We start from the raw sequence: 23077 nt of genomic DNA on the forward strand, positions 1-23077 counted from the left end.
AATGAAGTTTAAGACTGTTGTGGCTCAAGAATATCATGGCACATGACTGAGGACAGCTACACAGCCTCAGTATACCAACCTCTTGAATCGTTAAAAGGGAGCATCCGATGGATAACAAGCCTCTAAACAGCAACATTAGGAGAAATCTTTGTAGCTCTCCGAAGGATAGACAGTCTGATCAGAATACCTGTTTGGTGAGACACTTAGGTAAGAAGAAAATGCCTGAGATCAGCTGATCAGGAAGAAGAACCCATGAGCTTTGGATCTTTCCCATGAAGCATCTTCTTACCACAGAGAAGAGAGCTGAAGCTTGCATGGAGCAGGTCGCTGCTGCTGTCCCCACTCCTCGCGGCTGCTGCCTGGGTGCACCTCAGAAGCTCATGGTCCCGGATTACACGTGCATTCTCTAGCACCCATCTCGCCAGCCATCTCAGGGCGCAATCACACACTAGACTGTTGTTGCCCAGTTTCCTGGTTGTGGGGGAACAGATCAACAGCAAAAAGAAAATCAATTAGATTTTTCGGGATCTCGTAAAGCTCGGTGAAATATGGGTTGGGGAAGGAAGATCAGGGATGAAGGTACAGCTACATTTTGAAATAGTTCGAGCTTCCAGACAGACTTAACCTTAAGGTATTTTAACTTCCCTTATTACTTTCCCTATATGATGGGGAACTGCATTTACAACGGGGGCTGAGCCAAGCATGCTGTTTCAACGCAAGCGGAACAACACTTGCCTAAACCACGCATATGCCTTAACCATGCATTCGCGTGATTAAGGCAGTCAGCAGTCTAGATGTAGAGTGGAAGGGCGGGAGAGGAACAGGAAGGAACTGAAGAAGAAGGACCAGGATGTGGCTTAGTAAGTGGGGTTTATACCGGGTTTGGTCAGAGTAGTTTTTAGGGCTGGCCTGGGTTTTAGGGCTCAGGGCAGAGGGAGGGGAAGTTTTCAGGGCATAGAGTCAGTTTTAGGGCTCAAGGTGGGGGGGTTGGGGTAGTTTTTTGGGCAGAGAGCCGGGTTTTAGGGCTCAGGGTGGGGATTCATGGTAGTTTTTGGGATGGGGCAGGGTGGTTTGCAGGGCAGGTGTATCTGTTTTAGGGCTCAGTGCGGGGGGGGAGCTGTGGTGTGATCTTTACCACACATATCCCTTTACCAATCATGCTTTCACAATAACATTTGTTGTAAAGACTTGTGTGGTAAAGGCATGCATGGTACAGACATGGTCGAGGTTCAGCCCGCGTTGTTTAGGCATGCGTAGTTAAGGCACGCACACAGTTCTATCATACAACCCTTTATGATAGCTTACATTATTGGCTCTCATGGATGCATATCTTGACTCAAAGCACTGAACCTGGGTGCAAAAGATGATGCCAGGGTGCTTGCTATATTGACTTATTGATCAAATTGCATTTTAACTCCATGTATATTATGCAAAGATCAATTTGTTAGTAATTCAACCCTTCCACTCCCCCACCGAGAGCTATATGGAAAGCACAGAAAAGCCCCAGAAAGCTTCGGGGGAGGGAGGGGCTCTCGGGTTTATCCCTCGTCAATCCTGCCCTTTAAGTTCGAAAACAGAGAGGAGAGCATACGCTTCTTCGTGGCACATGCTTGATTTGTTGCTGAATACCGGTGTTGTTGCTCTAGGCAGCTACACGACTTTCTGCTGCAGAGAAATAAAGGGGCATACTATCAAGAAACAGCGTTACAATTATCGTCGCTTTGGCGGCAGAAAACTGCCGCTAAAGCGGCGATAATGGGCTTGATAATATGCCCTTGAGAATTCCAATAAAAGCCCATGTTCTGGTGTCAACCTGGGCTTCTATTGGAATTCTCTGCGGCATATTATCAAGCCCATTATCGCCGCTTTAGCGGCAGTTTTTTGCCGCTAAACAGCGATAAGTGTAACGCTGTGCTTGATAATATGCCCCAAAGTTCCTGGATATTGTGCCAGACTCTGAAGTAATAAAAGGCTTGATTGTTTTTCTTCTTAACTGTCAGTACATGGTGTACCTTTATAGATACTGTACTGTAACGTAAAGAGAAACGTTTGTACTCATTTAAATAGAATCTCAAGTTGAGAACCCTCCCTCAGATGCCCGTGGAGAGGGTCGGACACACATGCTTGTTGTGTGCTGTTATCAAAGGAATGTACATCTCTGCTTCTATTCACCAGTCCAGTCCAACCCTCTCTTGATGCATGCAGTGTTGCCAATATTTCATGAAGCAAGCTTGAGAGGTAGAGCTCGAAGTACGGCTTGGCCTTCTTTCAATTACTATCACCCTTAGCGCAGAATGTTATTCCCCGGGAGAAAAATGTAGACCCGTTTAAAGTTTGATACCATGTGGAATACAAGAAAAAATTATTTTTTAACAAGGGTTTATCCTTTGTAGATAATGCAAATGGTATACTATAATAAATATGGGGCGGATTTAGAAAAAGATGGACAGAAATGCTCCCCTCAGCCTGAATGTACTCTTCCTAGTTTTGCCTATTCTCCGACATTCCCAGCAGTACGGCCGGAAAGCTGCTCCAAGCACAGGCTTCCAAGGTTAACCCTTGGAAGGGCAGGTACCTGTTCCCTCTGGATCCTATTCTCGCTATGAGGAGTTCTTCATAACTGAGAAGTCCACAGAGGGGCATTAGGATCTCCAGTGCAAATGCACACCTTTTTTTATTTCCTCATAAAAAATATTTTTTACCCAGATAAATCCCTCTTTACATGTTCAACAAATCTGGGATTTCCTATTCCCCATCCCGCTCTGGAACAGGAGTTATGCCAGCCCTTGGCTGGAGTAACTTTACAACCCTTTCCAGAATGGAAAGGGAGGCAGAGTTTGGGGACATCGATACAAGTTTGTGGGTGTTCCCAAACTTCGCAGATAAACCATGCTTTGGAACACCCACTTCCCACTCTTTGAGTCGCATTTACTGCTGTGGAGAGCTCCACACTCCTGGGGGAGATATCTGTCCCCGCAAATGGGTTTACGTCTGTAAGGAATAAGCACATTTACAGTCAAATTTACCTGTATTAGTAAGCTCCTAGATAAATATCAGAGACAGAATATCGACTACCACAATATCATGAAGGTAATTCTATGTAAGTAAGTAAAAATGTGCTATTCATAATTCTGCATATGTGTACCTTGATGCTAAATATCTTCATCGTATGTATTCTGTGTTTGCAATTTTTGCAAGACATAATTTTTGTACTCAATATTCTGACATAAACCCATTAAAGTTGGGCCCAAGTGAAGCCTTCTAAGTTCTTGAACTTGGGTTTACCCATAGATGTAAACTGCTATTAACATATTGCAAAATGGGGACAAGAGTGAGTCCACACAAGTTTATGCTGGTTATTTCTTATTACAAGTATGACAGACTACAGGGTTTATTTGAATTTTGGTGGATATGGCTCCATCATCAGAAACTCTTCATCACAGGGCCAACAGGTTTCAATGGTGGAGCTTGGGCACCAATGATGTTCTAACCACAGGCATGGTGGATTAGGACAGGGAAACAAACCACGGCCCAGACAGACATGCAGGGATAAAATTCCCTCCCTGCGTGTTATGGGCATAGCTTTTGTTCTTTTTCTAAAATAAACTCTTGCTTTAAGAACTAAAAAAGTTGAAGTAGGCTGCAAAAACATAGTAACCCTCAAGGCATTCATTGTTGCCAAAAGGGAATCTGCCACACTGGCAAATGAGCTTCTGGCTAAGAGATCCCCACCAGGCAAGGATCTCTAAATATGGTTAGCCACCATTGTCTGCCAGGGTCTACATGGCCCTCTAAATAGAGTGGCAAAGTCTGGCTCGTGGCCAGTACAAAGACTATCTTCACCTGATTTCACGTGAAACACGAGGTCCCATGTGTACTAAGCCAATCTAATGGACAGAGTAGCTGGAACTGACAGCACAGATGGAGAAGCAATTTGGAAAGCAGCATCTACGCAGAAATGTTACTTATTGTGGCTTAGGGTTTAGAGGTTCGTCCCTGTATGTCATGCCCGAAACACAATAACTCGTTGTCCAAGAGCTGGAATGCTGGTGGAATGAAATGGATATAAGCCTACCATCAACATTGCATCCTGAAAACGTTTTCTTCCACCTGCCCACCATAGCGCAGTTAATCTTTCAATCCAATAGGATGATGAGATGGAGAAAAGGTAATGTACAAAGAATAAGAAACAACCTCTGACCTCCTTGTCGGAGTTACTGTTCTCCCCCACGCAACTCCACCACTGTGTGACTGCCCTTAGCACCGCTTGGGCTCCTTGCCAGGTAGGTGTTTGAGGCCCTCCTCCACCCACAGGCTGCTGTCTGCGACTCATCCCTGATGGTCTAGTGGAAGAGCACCCTTCTCTTTTGCTATTCCGCTCTGCTTATGCCCTCTTTTGCCTTTTCCTGTCTGTTTGACTCGTTTTTTTCTGTATTCTGTATTTCTGTTTTTTCTGTATTCTGCATTCTTTGTTTTCTGAACTTTGCCTTTTTTTCAGTTATTGCCTTTTTTGCTTTGCCTTTTTTTCCACTCTTTTCCCTTGCACGCCCCACTGCTGCTGCCCTGCAACCACTCCCCCGGCGCATTGCTCCCGACTCCCAGCTGATCCTCCAACCCCTACTTCATAGCTGCCGCTGTGCAGCCGCACCGCTGGTGCGCCAAAGGCCTGGCAAAGCCAAGCCATCTGCGCCTGTCCGTGACCCGACCGCAACCAGCGCCAGGTACCCTGGCCCCCAACGCCCCCCACTACGACCACAGAACTCTCCAAGCACTCAACCCCGGACACAACAACTGCCAGCTTTCAGCTCCGATCAACACCCAAGGCCCGATCTCCTGCTGCCACTGCTGGCGCACCTTCACCCACCTCCGGACCCCAGCAGCAACCCCCAGCCCACCAGACGCCACTGCACACAAGCCACTGAGCTGCATCCTCCTCAACGTACGCTACTTGCACAGACACTCTGTAGAAATCTGGGACCTCCTCACACTCACACGCCCGACGTCACCTTCCTCACAGAGACCTGGACCAACGCCAGCTTCGCTCCCGACATCGCCACCGATATCCCCGATGGATACAAGATCCTGAGGAAAGACCGCCCTTCCTCTCAGAACCGACAGAGATCAGATGCGGAGTAGCCCAGGTATCCTCCCTCGGCCCCACACTTTTCAATGTCTGCATTGCCCCCTCACAATCATCGTCAGAAACTACGGGCTCAACATCTTCTCCTATGCGGATGACACCCAGCTCATCCTCTCCCTCACCAAGGAACCCGACATCACCAGGCAGAACTTCCAAGAAGGGATGAAAGCCTTTGCAACCTGAATGAGTAAAAGCTGCCTGAAGCTCAACTTGGAGAACACAGAATTCCTCATCCTCGGTTCCACCCCCTCCGCATAGGACAACACCTGGTGGCCCCCCGCCCTCGAAAACTCACCCATCCCAACGGACCATGCACATAACCTCGGCATCATACTTGATTCTTCACTCACCATGAACCACCAGATCAATGCCGTATCCTCCGCATGCTTCGACACCCTCCGCATACTTAACAAGACGTTCAAGTGGATCCCCCCCGACTCCAGGAAAACCATCACCCACACACTCATCATCAGCAGACTGGACTACGGCAACACCCTCTATACCAGAATCAACAAAGAACTCCTCCGCAAACTCCAGACTGTCCAGAATGCCACAGCCAGACTTATCCTTGATATCCCAAGACACAACCACATCACCCAATACCTCTGAGACCTCCACTGGCTACCTGTTGAAAGAAGAATAACCATTCAAGCTGCTCACACATGCCTACAAAGCACTCCACAACACCGGATACCAATACCGCAACGACTGAATCTCCTTCTACGCCACCAAGAGAAACCTCTGCTCAGCCGATCTCGCCCTAGCCACCGTCCCTTGTTTCTACAGGACCAGAGCTGGTGGAAGATCCTCCTCCTACCTCTCAGCCAAGACCTGGAATGAACTCCCCCTTCACCTCCGACAGAGCCTGACACTGCACCAATTCAGAAAGGACCTTAATACCTGGCTCTTCGAATGACCCCAACGGAGCTGCTCACCCCGGCCCCTCCAAGCGCCATGAGACTCTCACGGGTGAGTAGTGCGCTCTATAAAACCCTGATTGATTGATTGATTGCTTGAAGGGAGAATAACTGGAGTAGAAGAATGGAAACGAAGGAAGATGGGTAACTGAGCAGAGCTGAGGAGACAGAAAAAGAAAAAGAGGCTGAAGGGGATGAGCGGTGAATCTGAGAGGGGGGCTACATGAGACCGAGTGATACAAAGAGGAATCTGGAATTAGGACCAGACTGAGGCAAAAGGGGTAGCAGTGAAGGAAGGTAGACTTCTGGACGTACAATGACTGCAGCTGCCGCAGTGGTTGAAAAGTGTCCTCCTCGATGACGTGAATTTTGTTAAAGCTCAGGTCCCTGAAAAAGAAGGAAAAATAAACACAATGGTGGATCTCAAGTCCTGAGACTAGGACAGGATTAAATGAGTCTGTTTAGCGCAGGAACACAGACTGTAAAACAATACTATTTTCAAAAAAAGGTAGGGTCCATTCCTTTGAAAGCCAAATTTCAACTGTTACTCACAACTCCAGCAGCTCCGGGAAATCTGCAAAATCCCTTGCTCGCACCTCTTTCAGCTGGTTATGTGAGAGATCTCTGTGGGGAAAAAAGAAAAATAGGGCATTGGTAAAGTCAAGTGCACTGCATCCTGCTTCACCACCAGAGCTTACCCCTTTCTTCAAAGGAGACCGCTCCCACCTTCCCCACAGCCCAAGTATCTACCTATGAGGGGTTCCAGAAACTTTTAAAAGAAAATGGAAGTAGAGGAAGAGGTGCCGCTCTGGCTGAGTCAATGCATCAAAGCAAGTCTAAGCAGGGCCCGCTCTGGGGCGGTGCGACCGGTGGCACTGCACCGGGTGCCGACTTCGTATGGGGGCGCCGGTTTGCTAATTTATATTGTGCTTAAAAGCACCTGCTGCGTTCCTGGCCTCCACCAATTTTCAGGAAACAATTAAAATGTCAAGATAACTTGGTGATTAATGTTCTTCCTGGGAGAGATCAGAGTTTTGTCTAGTAGATATTTTGACCCTGGAAATGTTGATTTATGGTAAGGTAGCGCAGAGGGTTAATATGCCTGCTGCAAAGAACATGTACCATGCACAGCAGAAAGTGAATATAATGCAAACAGGTCAGTGGGTTGCTGCTTTTGTCGGAGACCTCCTTTTGTTAGTTGCACTTTAAAAGTTAAAATCCTAATGTGGAACAGTGAGCTATTAACAGTCATCAAAGAACTGTGTGCAGACTTCAAGGTATACGTTAGAGCGTATTGTTTTGTTCCCCAGACTTTCATTATTCTAATGTTGCAAAAAGAGTTCATTTAGGTACAAATCAGTTCTTGTTATTAAAGAGAGCCCCAATCCATAGTGTTACATTTTAAATCCAGAGTTTGTGCTTCTCCAGACCAAGTACTCTTCAACTATACTGCCTATCAGTGAGGATGACGTGAATCCACCCCTTGTTGTCCTCTGTCCTATGTAATATTTCCTATACACTGGTTTACACACCTATGATTGATTATCTTTGTGTAATGTGTGTGTTACGTAAAGTGCTCTGAAAGCCTTCACTTTTATGAGTGATGCTATAAAACTAATTAAATGCATCTGAGAGAGATGGTTGTGGAGATTGTTAAAGGGTGGTGGTGAGGGAATCCATGGCAGAGGTGGTCATTGGGGGGCGCCAAAAAACATTGCGGCACTACCGCCACCAGTGCTAAAGCCGGCCCTGAGTCGGAGTCTTTGACTGGGGCCTTCATTGAAGGTTTGCACAACGAAAATTCAGAGAACATTGGGGAAACGTGGGCATCTGATAGTTGTCCTGTTAGCTTCCTAAACCACGAGAAGCTGGCATGTAATGTGGTGATGGTGAACTCCACCAGGTATCCGAGCAGGAGTCATTTTCATTGGGTAATAGCTTTTGGCCCCTGAGCTAACTAGGTCTATGAAAAACCTGAGGTTTGTTGGGAGAAGAGAGGGTTGAATGTCGAAATATAGACAGCAAAAATATTGCGCTTCCAGAATATTGTGGCAAAAATATAGAGAATCAAAATATGGAGAAGGTAAGAGCATGCAGGTAAAGTATAGATTTACTACTATTAACTCCATATCAACGTACCTTGAAGGTATAGGAAGTCAAGGTACATAGATGTGGAGTTAAGTAAATATATACTTACATTTATAAATGATTCTTCTTGATATTTCAGTCCTCATTATGTTAGACCCTGTATTGTGGTGAGCACTGAGAGTTGGCGAAACAATAGATCAGTGAAGCATATTGAGTTTTTTAAGTCAGCAGTGTACTTGGGACCGTTCTCAGATATAGGGATCCCTGCAGGTGGAACCATGCCAGGCCGTCTCTCCAAGCCCGAGGGCACACCGGGGTACTGAGCGGTACAGTCCCTTCTCCTCATTGTCTCGTGCCCTTGGCAGAGTCGTGGTTGTGAACAAGCAATTAAAGGGTAGTCTCAGAGGTAGTTATGGGTTTGGGGTCAGATACAATATAACACAATAGTTACCATGCATAAAGATGAACACAGAGTAAAGATGAATTACAAAAAATACTCTTTACAACTTGCTTAGAAAAAACTAAAGTGGTCTGAGATCCCAGACAGTCTAGCACTTGCAGGGCTGAGACATGATCCTAAGGTCACCCCAGTCTAATCTTATGAGGTCAAACTCAACCCAATGCAAGTACATGAGGCCTGTTTCTCCAGGTATTGTATGCCCCTGTTGTTGACAAATACATGCATGATCATAGAAATATACAACATATATAGAGAGATCCGCCATCTTTCATTCAGAGTCAGCACAAATAGACCTCTTCTTAATGCAGTAATACCACCTTGTGTTTGTTTTGTTCAAGCAGCCCATTGGACTTATATCTCTGTCCTTGAACTTGAGTAAGCCAATTTGAGCTGCAACTAGAAACAATGGGTGGGAGGACTGTAGCTTTGTGCGTATGCTATTTTAGCAAATCCCAGTGGCGGGAAGCCCCTCTTGTCTCTCTGTGACTGTTGGGGCATCCATGAATCAGGCATGCGCATCTTCAAATTAGCCATCCGCAGTTATGTGTTATGTCCCACCCAGACACTGGGCTTCCAGAGGCACAAATCTTAGGTGTGCACCCCGAATATTGGGGCCCATTAGGATGGCGGGCAGATCACCCCCGCCGGGCCGACGGTAGCCGCCGCTGGCCCGACAGGGGCGACCCACCAGCCATCCTTGCCTGATTGCCCCCCGCCATATTAGTATGGCTGGGGGGTCTGCGGCAGACGGAAAGACTGTCCGCCGGTCGACTCTTCGACTGGGCGGAAAAAGGGCATGATATGTTCCATCCACATCATGATGTTGGCGGAGATGTGCCTTCCCATGGTGGCGTTGCCGCCATGGAAAGGCTTGCGGTTTCTGCTTTTGGGGGCCCGTTGCGGGCCCCCAGAGTGTTGGGGGTGTGGGGGGTGCACATGGGGGATACCTATGGTACCCCCCTACATTGGCGCGGACACGGTGGCAGGCACTGCGCTGTGCCTGTCACCTTGTCCATGCCAATGCACAACGTGCATCCACAGCATTGTGGCGGGCGGTGCTCACAACAATGTTGTGGATGGGTGATGCCACCACCACTGTGGCGGTGGCATCCTAATGACCACAGCGGGACCGCCGCACCTCTGGCAGACGGTCCCGTTCACCGTTAAGTCCGTCCACCATCGTAATAGGCCCCATTGTATTCAGAATATTAAAGCAGTCAAATATTGAAGACAACATATCGAATCAAAAATATCGAAAGATAAGTAAGTATAGATTTTCTTTACCTAACGCCACATATATGCACCATGGTGTTATGTATATATTCATGGTACATTGACATGTATTTAGGAATAGTAAATCTATACTTCCCTATATGAACTTACCTTTCAATATTTTCTCCCTTGATACTCTCTCCAATGATATTCCTGTATGCCAATATGCTTGAGTTTTATATTCAGTAGTATAACCCAAATAGGCCTGTAGTGGTTCAAAGTTTGCAGGGCCCTATATCATTTGGAAATAGAAAGGCCCAACACGAAGACACAGTTTCACAAATCAGGGACATATGAACCATGCATGGCCTGGCAAGGAAGAAATTTGCAGTGATGTATATCTCATAGGTCAAAGACCCCAAACACCCAGAAAATTAGCTTTGCATTCTCACGTTCTCTTTCTCATACTACCCACCTGAGAAGGATTACTGCACTACTAATGTTCCACCCCAAATGGTTTATGCATCAGGGTAATCAGCACGGGAACCCTGCATCGTAGGTTAATCTGTGAGAGTCCATGTAACTACATACCAATTTCCGGCCTTTACACAGTGCAATAACAATCCACATAAAAAGCCTATGGGCTTTAACAAATGCGTTTCAAAGTAAGTAGTTAGGTCTACTATCTTTGTTGTAACTTTTCATAATAAAAAAATCAGACCTGTGGCATCTGGCATACTGATTCCCAGCGAACCATTCAGGCCTTAAGCCTATATCATTGCCTGGTCACCATAATGAACCTGTATTAAACATAAACTGGCAACCATCAGGAACAGCCATAAAATTACAAATATATACAGAATTACAGTTGCCAAAATAATAAACAACGGTTTTGAAAAGGGCCAAACAAGAATTATCACATTGGAAATCTTCAGCTCCTAATGTTTATCTGAAGGGGTACCTGACACCAAAACCATTGCCTAATATGTTAATCTGTGAAATTGCACGGGATAAAATACCTGTCTGCAGCTTTTAACACAGCGCAATGACAATGCACCCTTAAAGAGCTACTGACTTTAATAAGAACGTTTCACAATAAATTGGTCAGGCTTACTGCCTTTGTCATAACTTTTCATAATAAACACATCAACCCAATGGCAATGCTAGGTAGGCAACTGCATCCGTCAAAGAGCACAGGGTAAAGCAGTTTATCATCACTGATTTCAGCTACTTGTAGGTGTCGTAAGTAAATCCAAAGGTTGAGCAGCTGTAAACCATGTACTTCAAATAGGTATTTTGTATTTGGAAGGAGAGAATGTATGTTTTTCATGGTGTAAACTAGGATTCAAGATTTACAGTACACATTTCATTTTCATCCACGGATGAAGAGAGGAAAAGAGCAGACAATAACCCACAGTGAGCTGCACAAAAAGGGGAGAATTGAGACCAATTTCAGTAACACAACTGGCCAGAATGAAAGACTGGCCCTATGGGAAAATGACAACTGCAACCATCCGCTGGCCCAGAGACTACATAGCAAAGCACTAGCTCTACTCACCTTCAAGGTTGTGAGTGCACAATTTGCCACAGGGCAACTATTCAGGAATCTCTCCAACAAACAGCCATGGCGAGCTGTGTAATGCCTTTCCCATGGGTTGCTCCACTACCACTCCCGGGTCGGCTGCCAAAGCATATTCTATGGCTGAGAGTATGATTCCGCTCCTCCATCACAACTTGGTGGACCCCTCAGGCTTACTGTTTGGCTGATTGTATAATTGCTGCTCTCCTGCTGCTCCTGAGCGCCCCCTGCAAGCAGACATTATGGCTGGTTGTTTATTCTCTGTCGTGGGCTTCATCAACCATGCTCTACGAGTCGTTCAACCATGGCTCCTCTGCCATTCCGGGTGCACACCTCAGAGAATATACTAGATCATGCTGTAAATTGCTTATTCCTAGAGCTTCTGCTCATCTGAAGCTCCCAGGTGGTCTCCTCAGAGTATATACCATGGTGGGTTGTTTCATGGCCATTTCTATTATGTGCTACTCTAGTGCTCCTGGTGGACTCTTTAGGTGTTCACTATGGTTGGTTTAGGTTGTATTATGGCATTCCTGAGGGGATTTCCTCAAGCATACACTATGGCTGGTTGCGCAATGGTTGCTATACTGCATCTCCTGGGTGACACGGGGGTTTGATAATGACCTTTCCTATGGACCAATCCTCTGCCACTCCTAGGTGGACTTCCTTAAGCATACACCATGCTGGTTGTGTAATGGTTAGCTGTTCCAGGGTGGACACTAACCTACTAACTAACAGCATATATATCATGGAAGCTGCATAATGCCCAATCCGATGGGTTTCTCCTCGGCCAATCCTGTGTGCAGATTCCTATGAGCCATTTCTATATGGCTTATTCCTAGGGCAGGCTCCCTTCCTTTCTTAGGTGGACTCCTCAGAGCATATGCACACCTCTGGAACCAAAAAAGGAGGTTCACAGTTATCGCTTCTGACAGTTATCTGGCCACGCTGGTGCCATTTGTGTTCTATTGAAATGCTAGATACCATATGTAATATTTTAATGGATACAAGAGATACATTTGCCACAGGGAAAACTACTAAGTTGCTTAGTGCTAGCTCCACTGGTACATAGATTACTTTGATGAAAACTGTAACTCCAAGACCATATGCTATTAATGTCTCACATTTAGTAGTTATCACAAAACAGTTTCCAATGTACAACGTTCCACTGAAACAGCCAACACGTTTTTCGCAATGTAATCCACTTTCTCTTTGACCTGTACCAGGCCTCATTTTCAAGTCCCACACCCAGGTGTAACCCCTACTCCATTGCCCACCGAAAAGGACTCTTTCCAACAGTAACTCTTGTTGCCTCTTTGTCACTGCACACAGGCAGAGCTCTTCCTAAACAACCCCTCTGGAGTCTCTTGCGGACACCGCGTTACAGCGGGAGGATGGGTGCAACCTTGTGGGGTATCCCGAACAACAAAAGGCTACACCAGCCGCAGCTGCTTACCTCCATAGAAGACCGAGCGGCCAATAATATTTCGGCCGCAAATTCCATTCCATCACGTTTATAAACCAACCTTATCCCTTCACGTTTCAGCTGCTCAGAAATCAGGTCAGTCCCTTGTATCTGATGTTCCGTCCAGATTCACACATTACAGGTTGTGTTAATGCTTCAACTAACAAACGGAACTGGGAAGCACCACTTTCTTGATGCCGCCCACACCTGGCGCAGTTAGTCTCAACTCCAGAGCATGCCTCTCCGCCGCGTCAGAGTCCAGGCAGTGACGTGGGAGGCCTGGGAGGTCCCATCTGCACTTCCGCTCACTTCCTGCTCTGCTGCTCACCTTCCGGCACTGCCCACTCCATCAATTTCATATGAGGCACAGAGCATAACGGAAGGCCTCTTCATCGAAGAATTCCTGGATAAACAAACGCACTGCACATGATAGTAACCAAAGAGAAGACTTGCCTCTTTTCAGAAATTTAGTGAGAAATAATTAGGCTAATTCATATAAATGGAAATCAGAGGTTTGACGCAAACATGATGGGGCCACCTGAACCTCCCAAAGTCTCACCAATATTTATTGACCTTGGGTTGAATCGAGGCCCCCAGAGAGGGTTTTGGCCCACTGAACAGTTGCCCCCCTCACCCTGCCGCAGGCTGCAGGGGCCTACTACATTACACCCCTGAATTAGGAATTATAAATATGGATTGTGTACCCTGTGGTGCCAGTCCCAAGTGCGTAGAGCTGAGGTGATCTCATAAACCTTTACTACAAACTATACCATAAGTTTGCTTCAGTTGAGGCCTTTACTAAAAGAAAGCAGTAGATTAACAAAGTGCACACAGGGACTTAAAACAGTTAATTGAGAGAGGTGTTCTTTATACTGTGCACAGATAAAATAGATCTGCTGGAGTGAGTGAGTGACTGAATGACTAGGTGCCATGAAATGTCAGTGACCATCATCACTTTCCAGGGACTGCCAACAAATGACTGTTAAAAACAAGCATACAAGGTACTGTCATCACATTCCAGAGTGCAACCACATATGCAAAGAACATCTACATAAACCTAAGGTACTACCTTATATGTCCAGTTACTACCAGGAAGAGGTGTGGCGCCGCGGCCAGGGTGACTGACTCCGGAATCGGGGGATCACGTGTTCGATCCCCGGTGCCGGCGGCAGATTAGCCCAGCACCTTGTGACACTGGGCAATAATTTGCTTAATCTGCCTGACGGCCCCCAGTGCCAAGAGACCCTTACGGGTGATTGTTCGCGCTTTACAAATGTGGATTATTATTATTATTACCATTAAAAGCCAAGAATCATTCCAAAGTAACATATCCTATGCCCAGGTACTGCAAACACTCTCTGAGGTGCAAATATTGCAGGCCCTTTCTATCTGCACTACACTCACCCCGTATTTTGGGTGCCTCTTGTTTAATGAACCCGGCCTTCTGTCAATGCAGTGTCAGGGCAGTGAAGGACCCTCAGGGACCTCCTCAGCCAGAAAAGGACAGCAGGATGTCCTCTCGTGATTGCAACCCATGTTCTTGCAAGTGCTTGCAGAAGTTGCTGAGCAGCCCTGCAAAATGCCATCAGCTGAAGACATGTGCTCAACACAACAGCCATCTGAATGCTCAGAGACATATTGCGACCTATGCCAGTCGAATCTTGTCTAAAACAGATCGCGCCTACTCGCAGCCTGAGAAGCAGAGTCTGGCTGTGGTGTGGGCCTGCAAACATTTTCATGTATTTTTCTATGAAAAACGATTCACCGTCATCATGGCCCAATGGGCATAGCTCACTATCTTCTGAAGTTCGAAGGGTAAGATTCCCCCTCGTATTGAGAGGTGGGGTTTAAGACTGCTAGAGTATAACTATGCAATTGTACACAAACCTGGGAAAGACCAAAATCCGGCTGATTCATTTTCACGAGTGCCGCTACACTGAAACAATTCGACATCCAGGACGGCAGAAGAATATCTAAATTTTATTGTGAGGTCCTGCACACCAGCGGCTCTGTCTGTGGAACAAATCATTGCTGCCACCACCACAGACAGAGACATGACCATCAACAATCTCATTAAACGCAATCATGGAGAAAAAGTACCTGGCTATTTGCAGATGATGTTGAATTCCAATAGTTCAAAAATGTACAGAAATAGTTAGCAGGGACCCAATAAGGTGTAATATTACGAGGCTCTACAATCGTCATACCTGAGAGCTTAAGGCAGTGGGTCATCGAGCTGGCCCATCAAGGACATTGTGGTATTTTAGCCACCAAAAGAGCCTTAGGAGATTAAGTGTGGAAAGTGTTCCACACTTGCAATCGTTTGTCCCCCAAGGTGACGCAGCACCCAGTGACACTGTCTGATCTTCCTGCCAATGCCGACGATAGAGTTGCAGTTGACTTCTTTGTGTCATCAGCAAATGGACACCATCTCATGGTAGTCATCCACGAATATTTGCGTTTTTCTTTGGTGGCAACCCGGTCTTCAACAACTCATGACAAAGTCATAGAACGGCTTGATGACATCTTTGCAACCTGGAGTATCCCTGAGATCCTCAAATCTGATAATTGCCCACCCTTTAATAGCAAAGAGTTCAAAGAATTTCTTGTCCATGACTCACGAAATAAAGATGAAAGCACATGCGGATCAGCGCCACCATACCCAGGAGACAGCGTCGGACTAAGGAGACTGGGTATTGGTCAAATAGGAATGAAAGCAGAAAACTGACACTCCTTTTGCCGCTGACCCTCTGCAGGTCATGGTGCACAAGGGGCACATGGTGACAGTGAATTGTCCCAGAAAATCCATCACTCAGGACACATCACACTTTAAACACCTATCTCGACACTTGTTGACTCCTGACAGAACTAGTGAGGTGAACCCATCCACAGGTCCGGCAAAGCACCAGAGCCTGTGCTGCCGTTGCCTTATCAAGGTGGACCTCGATCACCTCGGATCACCCGAGCCGGCAGACAAGTGTGAGCACCTCGACGACTAATTGAGGTGATTTTTAATGATGTCTGCCACTTTGTATTTAACAAAGAGAGGTGTACCATAATAATGTTATACGCAATAGTACCCTCATGTTTCTGGGGTGGATCCTGAACAGGAACTATGTGATAGGTGGGGAGGTGTTAGATGTGGTTATGGGAATTATGATGTAATGCACAGTGTGGGAGTGAATGCTGGAAAATAAAGTTATACCTAATCGCAGCTCCTGTGTGGCATAATCTATGGGCATGTTCCAGGGCTTGAGAAGACGCTACAAAAGGTAACGCTGCATAATCTGCTTGACTTCCATGACAGCCATTTTAAAATCCACATACCATCTACAGCTCTCTGATACCTGATGACTTTACAGCTCTCAGATTCCTGTCAAAAGACACTACGAATTCAGATTTAAAATAACAGGAATATTTATACTCCAACATCTGGCTTTGTATAAAAAATATAGATAAAAGGAAGAAATAGTGAATGCACAAAACAAACTTTAAAACTTGAGTAAGCGGATGCACAATCCTTGTCTGAACTATGAGTGCATTTGACACTGTAACCCTATCACTGCACTTGACATTGCTGGCCTTATTATTGTAATAGTTGTGCTCCATTCTTAAAACAAAGGAGAGAATGTGTGCAGCTCAAATGTTTACTTGAACTCCACCAATGTCATAAATCTCTATCTGGCTGAAAAGCTCCCCAAATCTGGTAGTTCTCAGCCTAGATGAAGAAAACAAAAACAGAAAACAAGGCAACAGTCCTTTTCCACTTTTTCAACCAGGATCTGGAATGACATCCCTGTATCTGTGAGCATTGTCACATAGTCATTAGGAGTAGATAGACAATAGGTCCCAATGCCCTCTTGCCCTTACACTTACTCCTTATTCTACCTAGGTAAATGAGAGAGCCTCGGTGAGTGGGGAAAGGGGAAAAATAAGAGACAGGTCCTGGATGACAGCTACAGCAGACCATGATTTCAGAGGCTGTGTGATTGGGAGAGAGGAATAATGACAACATTTACACAGTTACCCTCACTAATGACGTGTGTGTATATTTTCACTGAAAAAAACATAGGTTTCAGGGACGTTATAGTTAGTTGGACATTTCACTCGTACAAAACCATAGAAATTCCCCCGTTATAGTTAGTTCACCTAACTATAACTCATGCCCCCGCAATGCACTGCTGATGACGTCATATATTACATCATTCATGACATGGTCAGTGACATCACTGATGACACCTCCCCTTGAATCATGAGGGTGCCTGGGGGCCCACTAGCCCACCAGAAACTTCCAGTAAGTGCCACAGGACTGCGTTGTAGAGAGGTGGTCCAAGGCCACGCCCCTCTTTACACCTCTCTGCAACGCAGCCCTGTGGCACTTACTAGCTGTACCTGCTGGGCTAGTTGGCCACCAGCGACCCTCCGGATTGAAGAGGAATTAATTCCCCAACTTAAAATGCGCCACAACGAGAGTTATATATGGAGGAGGCTGAACAACAACTGAATGACAGAGACTGCTATAAAAAAAGTAACATCTTAGCAGTAAAAAGTGCATGGAATGACTTCAATAGTAAATTGCTGGCATGGAAATCTGCTCGTTTACTCAGCATGGAAGAATTTAAATTTTTAAAAGTTGACTACCCTATTGTACCTGCTATATATTTTATCCCCAAAGTCCATAAGGATATGCTCAAACCACCGGGGAGGCCCATTATATCGTCCAAAGGCAGCAAAATGGAGAATGCATCCAAATATGTGGATTTCTTCTTTCACGATCATGTGAAGAAACTCCCATCATATATACAGGACACGGGGGATTTTCTCCGTAAAATTCAGAGTGTCAAATGGGACGCTGATTGTTTGCTCATTTCGCTAGATGTTGTCTCATTATACACTAGCATACACAATCGCGATGGCTTGCTGGCAACTGAATTCTATCTAAACACCAGACCAAGACAATTTTGCATGCATAACAAAATGTTATTGACAATGATCTCCACATGTTTAGAAAATAACTTCTTTCTCTTCAATAATCAAATCTTCCAGTAGGTGAGGGGAGTTGCCATGGGGGCTTGCTTTTCCCCGAGTTATGCCTGTCTTCATATGGGCATGTGGGAGGAGCGGGTCCTCATGACAACACACAGGGACGTCCTATCCAAGCATGTTCTTTGCTGGTATAGATACATAGACAACTTATTTTTAATATGGAAAGGTAATGAAATGGAAGTTCAAAACTTTATAGCGGAACTGAATGACAACAGTTTAAACTTACAATTCACTGCCCAAACATGTAAGGAAAGCATAATCTTTTTAGACGTAGAGGTTTTCACATCTAACAACAAGCTAGAAACATGCCTTCCTAGAAAACCAACAGCTGGCAACACTGTGCTGCATGCTTCCAGTCACCATCCGCCTCATCTGATCAACAGCATTCCCTATGTGGAAATGCTGAGGATCAGAAGAATATGCAGTACAGAAGTGGATTGCATGCAGGTCCAACGAGCAAGTAGGGGCAGGTTCATAGCCAGAGGTTATGCTGAGAGTGTGGTTGCGGCAGCTATAAACAAGGCCAATACACTACAATGCTCAGAAGTATTAGTTGATCGAAACAAGAGGGATCTCAATCCATTGACCAGCCTACTCGATTGGTTTTAACATTCAACCGACAGCACAAAACATTAAGGAAAATTGTAAATAAGAACTGGCCCCTGATTCTGAATGACCCAATACTGGGTGAACGTTTAACTGCAACTTCCAGTATCACCTACAGGAAAGCTCGCTCCATGAGCAATGCTTTGGTCAGGAGCAGCCCTGAGGTCATTTCAACAAAAAATTGGCTCAACAAAATAACAGGGTTTTTCAAATGTTCCAGCTGCAGAGCGTGTAAATATGGCTACAATACTAAAACATACACCACCCCTTTCAAACAGAAACCAGTTGAGATAACTACATTTCTCAACTAAAACTGAATTTGCAGTGTATGTGCAGGAGTGTCCATGTGGCCTGCGTTATGTGGGAAGTACTAGACTGCAGGTTCACAAACGGGCACTCCAGCACATGCGAGCCATCTCTAACAATGACGCTGCTTATCCAGTGGCGAGGCATTTCAAAAAACCTCATGGCAGTGATTTACAGTATTTAAAATGCTTTGCCATGGATGTGGTCTTGCCTCTCAGGAGGGGTGGGAATTGTGATTACCTCTTACGCAAGCTGGAAACTCAATACATCTTAGAGCTGGATTGTAAAATACCACCGGGCCTGAATGCAAGTGAGGATTTTTTTACTTGCTTATGATATTGCCTACCTTTAGCACTTTTCTAGATATGCACCCTCCTTTTCAGCTGAACATCAGATTCGCCTCTCATTCATATCTATTTTTATAAATTAGTTATATTATAATTTTATACGTTTTTTAACCAGGGTGTAAGCACCTTATGATTTTAGCAGCACTAGCACTTCATGTAAAATCGATGGATGTATGCCCACTTGGGCTGGACATGCTTTGTTCACTCTATATAGCATTGGCAATTATGTGCATATCTAAACAGGATATAAACGGGAGCTGTGGTATTTTACCATTATGAGTGACCTTCCGACGAGCTATAGTGATCAGAGAATCATGATATGTCCCTGGCAGGTTATTTATGTTCCTAAGATCTATTGTATATTTTATACGGTGTCTTATTGCATTTTATCCATGTTCTCAACAACTTCAGCTCGATCTGAGGAATGTCAACACATTAAGGTTATTTAGATTTTATCGCTATGGATTTTATCTGATATTAACAAGGGTTTTTATGTGCCAAATATTTATACCGTTTTATGAATATTTATCAACAGCACATTTTGCTCCTTTTTGCACATATTTATTTTTACTCTATTTAAAGAATTATATTCATGCTATATTGTAACAAGTCTCCAAAAAAACTACAAAGAGTACCTTGTCTATTTTCATCATGCTCTGATATCACATGTGTTTACTAGGCACTTGCACTTTAAAAATGAAAAACAAATTCTGTTTCGTGTCATGTGATCAAGGCCTCGTTGGAGGCTGAAACGCGTAATGGCGGAGGTGTGGGAGTTTTCCAAATAAACCAACTTTGCACTGACCCTGGCTCTGCCTTTTCGTTCCTCTGATTGTCTGGTGGAGGAATCCTTTGGATATATATATATATATATATATATATATATATATATATATATATATATATATATATATATATATATATATATATATATATATATATATATATTTCCACCAAAGTGCCCTTTAGCAATGGGAGGTCACTCACAGAGCTTCGCCATACAGCTTCATGATGCAGCTTGCTTTCATGTTCCTTTACGTAATTGTGCTTGCCAACGCGTTTCAAGGTTGAAAACCCCTTCCTCCTGGGCTGCCACAAAAGACATCTGAGCCTCGCATTCATTTTAAATTGCAGCTTTATTAGCATCTCTGTTGCTCAGTGGGCGTGTGCTCAGTGCACATACCTGGTGCATGCTGGAACAGAAAGTTCATGATGCGAGTGTGCTTGTTCACTTGTAGTAAGTTCAAATGTTCCTTTGCTGAATTAAGGCTTATTTTTATCCTATAGTAGGTTGCAGAGCATTAGGCAGGCTTCCAGAACAACCCATCTCATATCATTGGTCGTGTGGCCTTTTTCTAGGAAATGGTTGGTCATTTTCGTGGTGTTTTTCTTGCAGCGTATTGTGCTGCGATGCTCACAGATCCTGGTTTTTATTTTGCGAGTGGTCATGTCAATATAGATGAGGTTGCATGGGCAAGTTATCCGGTACACAACATTTTCAGTGTTGCAGTTCGTGTGCTTGCATAGTACCCATGTTTTACCAGGTTCAAGATTCAGGTGTTTGGTCGTCTCGGTGATATGGCAGACACTGCAATTGCCGCACGGGAAATGCCCTTTGATGTTGGGAAGGCCCCAGGCGTTGAGGACCGTGTTGGCGGGTCTGGGAAGAAGAGAAGGTCTAGTGGATACTATAGTGTCCTTAATGGTTCTGGCTCTTTTGTTTGATAGGAGGGGAGGTTGCCAATTAAGATTGCCCGTGTTCAGGATTCTCCAGTTCTTCCTAATAATTTGGGCAACCTTGTTGGTCACCGTATTGTAGGTAGTCACGCATGTAAGTGGCGGACTTGTGGGTTCTTTAATGTAGTTTTCCAGTAAGCCATCGCAATTTTGGTTTCTGGCCCTCTTGTTGGCTGTCTTGGTTATGTTTTGTGGGTAACCTCGTTGGTGCAGCTTGTGGCAAAGGTCCGTTGCCTGTACCTTGTAATCCTTGGTGTCACTGCAGTTTCTACGGAGACTAAGGAATTGGCCATACGGTAGGTTTTCGCGGAGGGCTCGAGGGTGGAAACTGGTAAAGTGTAGTAGGGAATTGCGAACCGTAGGTTTGAAGTGAGTCTTGCTCATAAGGCCTCCTGATGCTGCTTTTATGTCTAGGTCCAGGAAGGTGGTCTGGTGCCTGTCTGAGCTGTGTGTGAACCTGAGGTTGGGGTCACACGTGTTGATCCATTCACAGAAGGAGGCCAGTGATTGTTCTGATCCCTCACAGATCAGAAGGATGTCATCAATGTATCGTTTGTAAAATTTGATTTGAGGAATGCGTGGTAAATTGTTATTGAGGAGATGTTTGGTCTCAAAATGGAATACGTACAAGCCCGCTATGCTGGGGGCAAAAACGCTCCCCATCGAAGTACCGTACTTCTGGAGATAGAGCTTCCCTTCGTATTCGAAGTAGTTTTCTTTGAGCGCAAGCGTTGCGCATTTTAGTACAAAGGAAGTGGGGGTGCGGTATTGCCAGTCGGAGTCATTGAGAGCCTCTTCTAATACTCTAAGGGTATCATCTTGGGGGAGGCTCGTGTACAAGCTCTCTACATCAAGTGATACTAGAAAGGAAGTATTAGGATCGTAGTGTATGTCCGCTAGGAGTCCTAGAAGGTCTTTGGTATCTTTAAGGTATGTGCTGGTGGACTGGACCAATGGTTGCAAGAAATGATCACAGAAGCGTGACAAGGGTTCTAATAGGGACCCAATGCCTGAGACGATGGGGCGTCCAGGGGGAGGGGTTTTGTTCTTGTGGATTTTGGGAACAGTATAGAAATATGGTATTCTGCCTTGTGTGGTTGTGAGGAATTTGGCCTCATTCTTAGATATCTGGCCAGTGTGTTCCGCATCGTCCACTATAGATTGTATGCGAGTTTTCAGGGAGGAGGTGGGGTCATGTGTGAGCAACTCATAATTCTTGGTGTCATTTAATAGGCGCTCACATTCTCGGTGATAGTCATCTTTATTGAGTATTACCGTACCTCCCCCTTTATCAGCTGGTTTGATAATGATCTCTGGGTTGTTTTTCAGTGATTGTAGGCCATACGTTCTGTCTTGCTTGTGTTTTGGAACGTGTGGGGTTCTTTGAGGGCTTCTATTTCTTTAAACACTGTTTGCTCGTATACCAAAATTTCGGGCGGTGTGGAGCTGGGTGGAGGTATGAAGGAAGACTTAACTCTTAGGGTGGTGTCCCCTTGGTCTCCTGGATCAGTGAGTGTGGGGGCATTCTCAAAGAAAGCCTTGAGCTTGAGTTTACGAAAGAATTCTGCTAGTTCACAGTGCAGTTTAAACTTGTCAAGTTTGGTTGTCGGGGCATAGCCAAGTCCTTTTTCTAGGATGGCTACTTCTGTAGATGTTAAGACATGTTTAGAGAGGTTAGTAACAAGGCTCAGCGTGTGCTCGGGCCTGGTTGTTGGTCTCTGGTTTGGCTCCTTGTCTGAGCACCCTGCTGTGGAATGTCTTGCCAGTGTACCATGTTCCCTCTGCGTCTCCTTCCGCGTCCTCGTCGGCCTCTCCCTAAAAAAGACTGTGGTTGGTTCTGGTTCATGTACGGTGGTGGAGGTCCAAACGGTGGGTTCCAACCGTAGCCAAATTGTGGATGTACGGGAGGGTACATAGGTGGGTATAGCATGTTGGGTCCCTGGGGTCCTTGGGACCATGGTTGTTGCCATCCTGATTGTCCACCTCTGCCTTGCTGGCGTCTGCGGTAGCTGCTGTTGCTGGAGCCACTGCTTACTGACGAGTCTTCGTCTGACGATGTACCTGACGTGTCAGCACGGTGGGGTGGTTGGTAGTCAGCTTCGGCGTAGGGGTAGGTCTTTGCGTAGGAGAATCTTTTCAGATCCTTCTGGAATTTGGTAATTTTGCTTTGAGTGAGG

The 23077-nt window shown here is 45.3% G+C and overlaps 1 protein-coding gene across 2 annotated transcripts in view; it reads right to left on the minus strand.

Annotated features, from left to right (window-relative positions):
• The window catches only part of LOC146810138 (polycystin-1-like), a 545091-nt gene that overhangs the window by 462961 nt on the left and 59053 nt on the right, over positions 1-23077 (minus strand). For both annotated transcript variants that reach the window (XR_014966550.1, XM_085617085.1), the window contains exons 2-4: positions 6610-6681; positions 6373-6444; positions 290-471 (exon numbers count right to left, since the gene is read on the minus strand). Coding sequence is in view for 1 of the 2 variants with exons in the window: in XM_085617085.1 (XP_085473211.1) it covers positions 290-471; positions 6373-6444; positions 6610-6681 (326 nt within the window). In the remaining variant the exon portion in view is untranslated. The remainder of the gene's footprint in view (positions 1-289; positions 472-6372; positions 6445-6609; positions 6682-23077) is intronic.

Source organism: Triturus cristatus, chromosome 7 (assembly GCF_964204655.1).
Source record: "Triturus cristatus chromosome 7, aTriCri1.1, whole genome shotgun sequence".
NCBI lineage: Eukaryota > Metazoa > Chordata > Amphibia > Caudata > Salamandridae > Triturus > Triturus cristatus.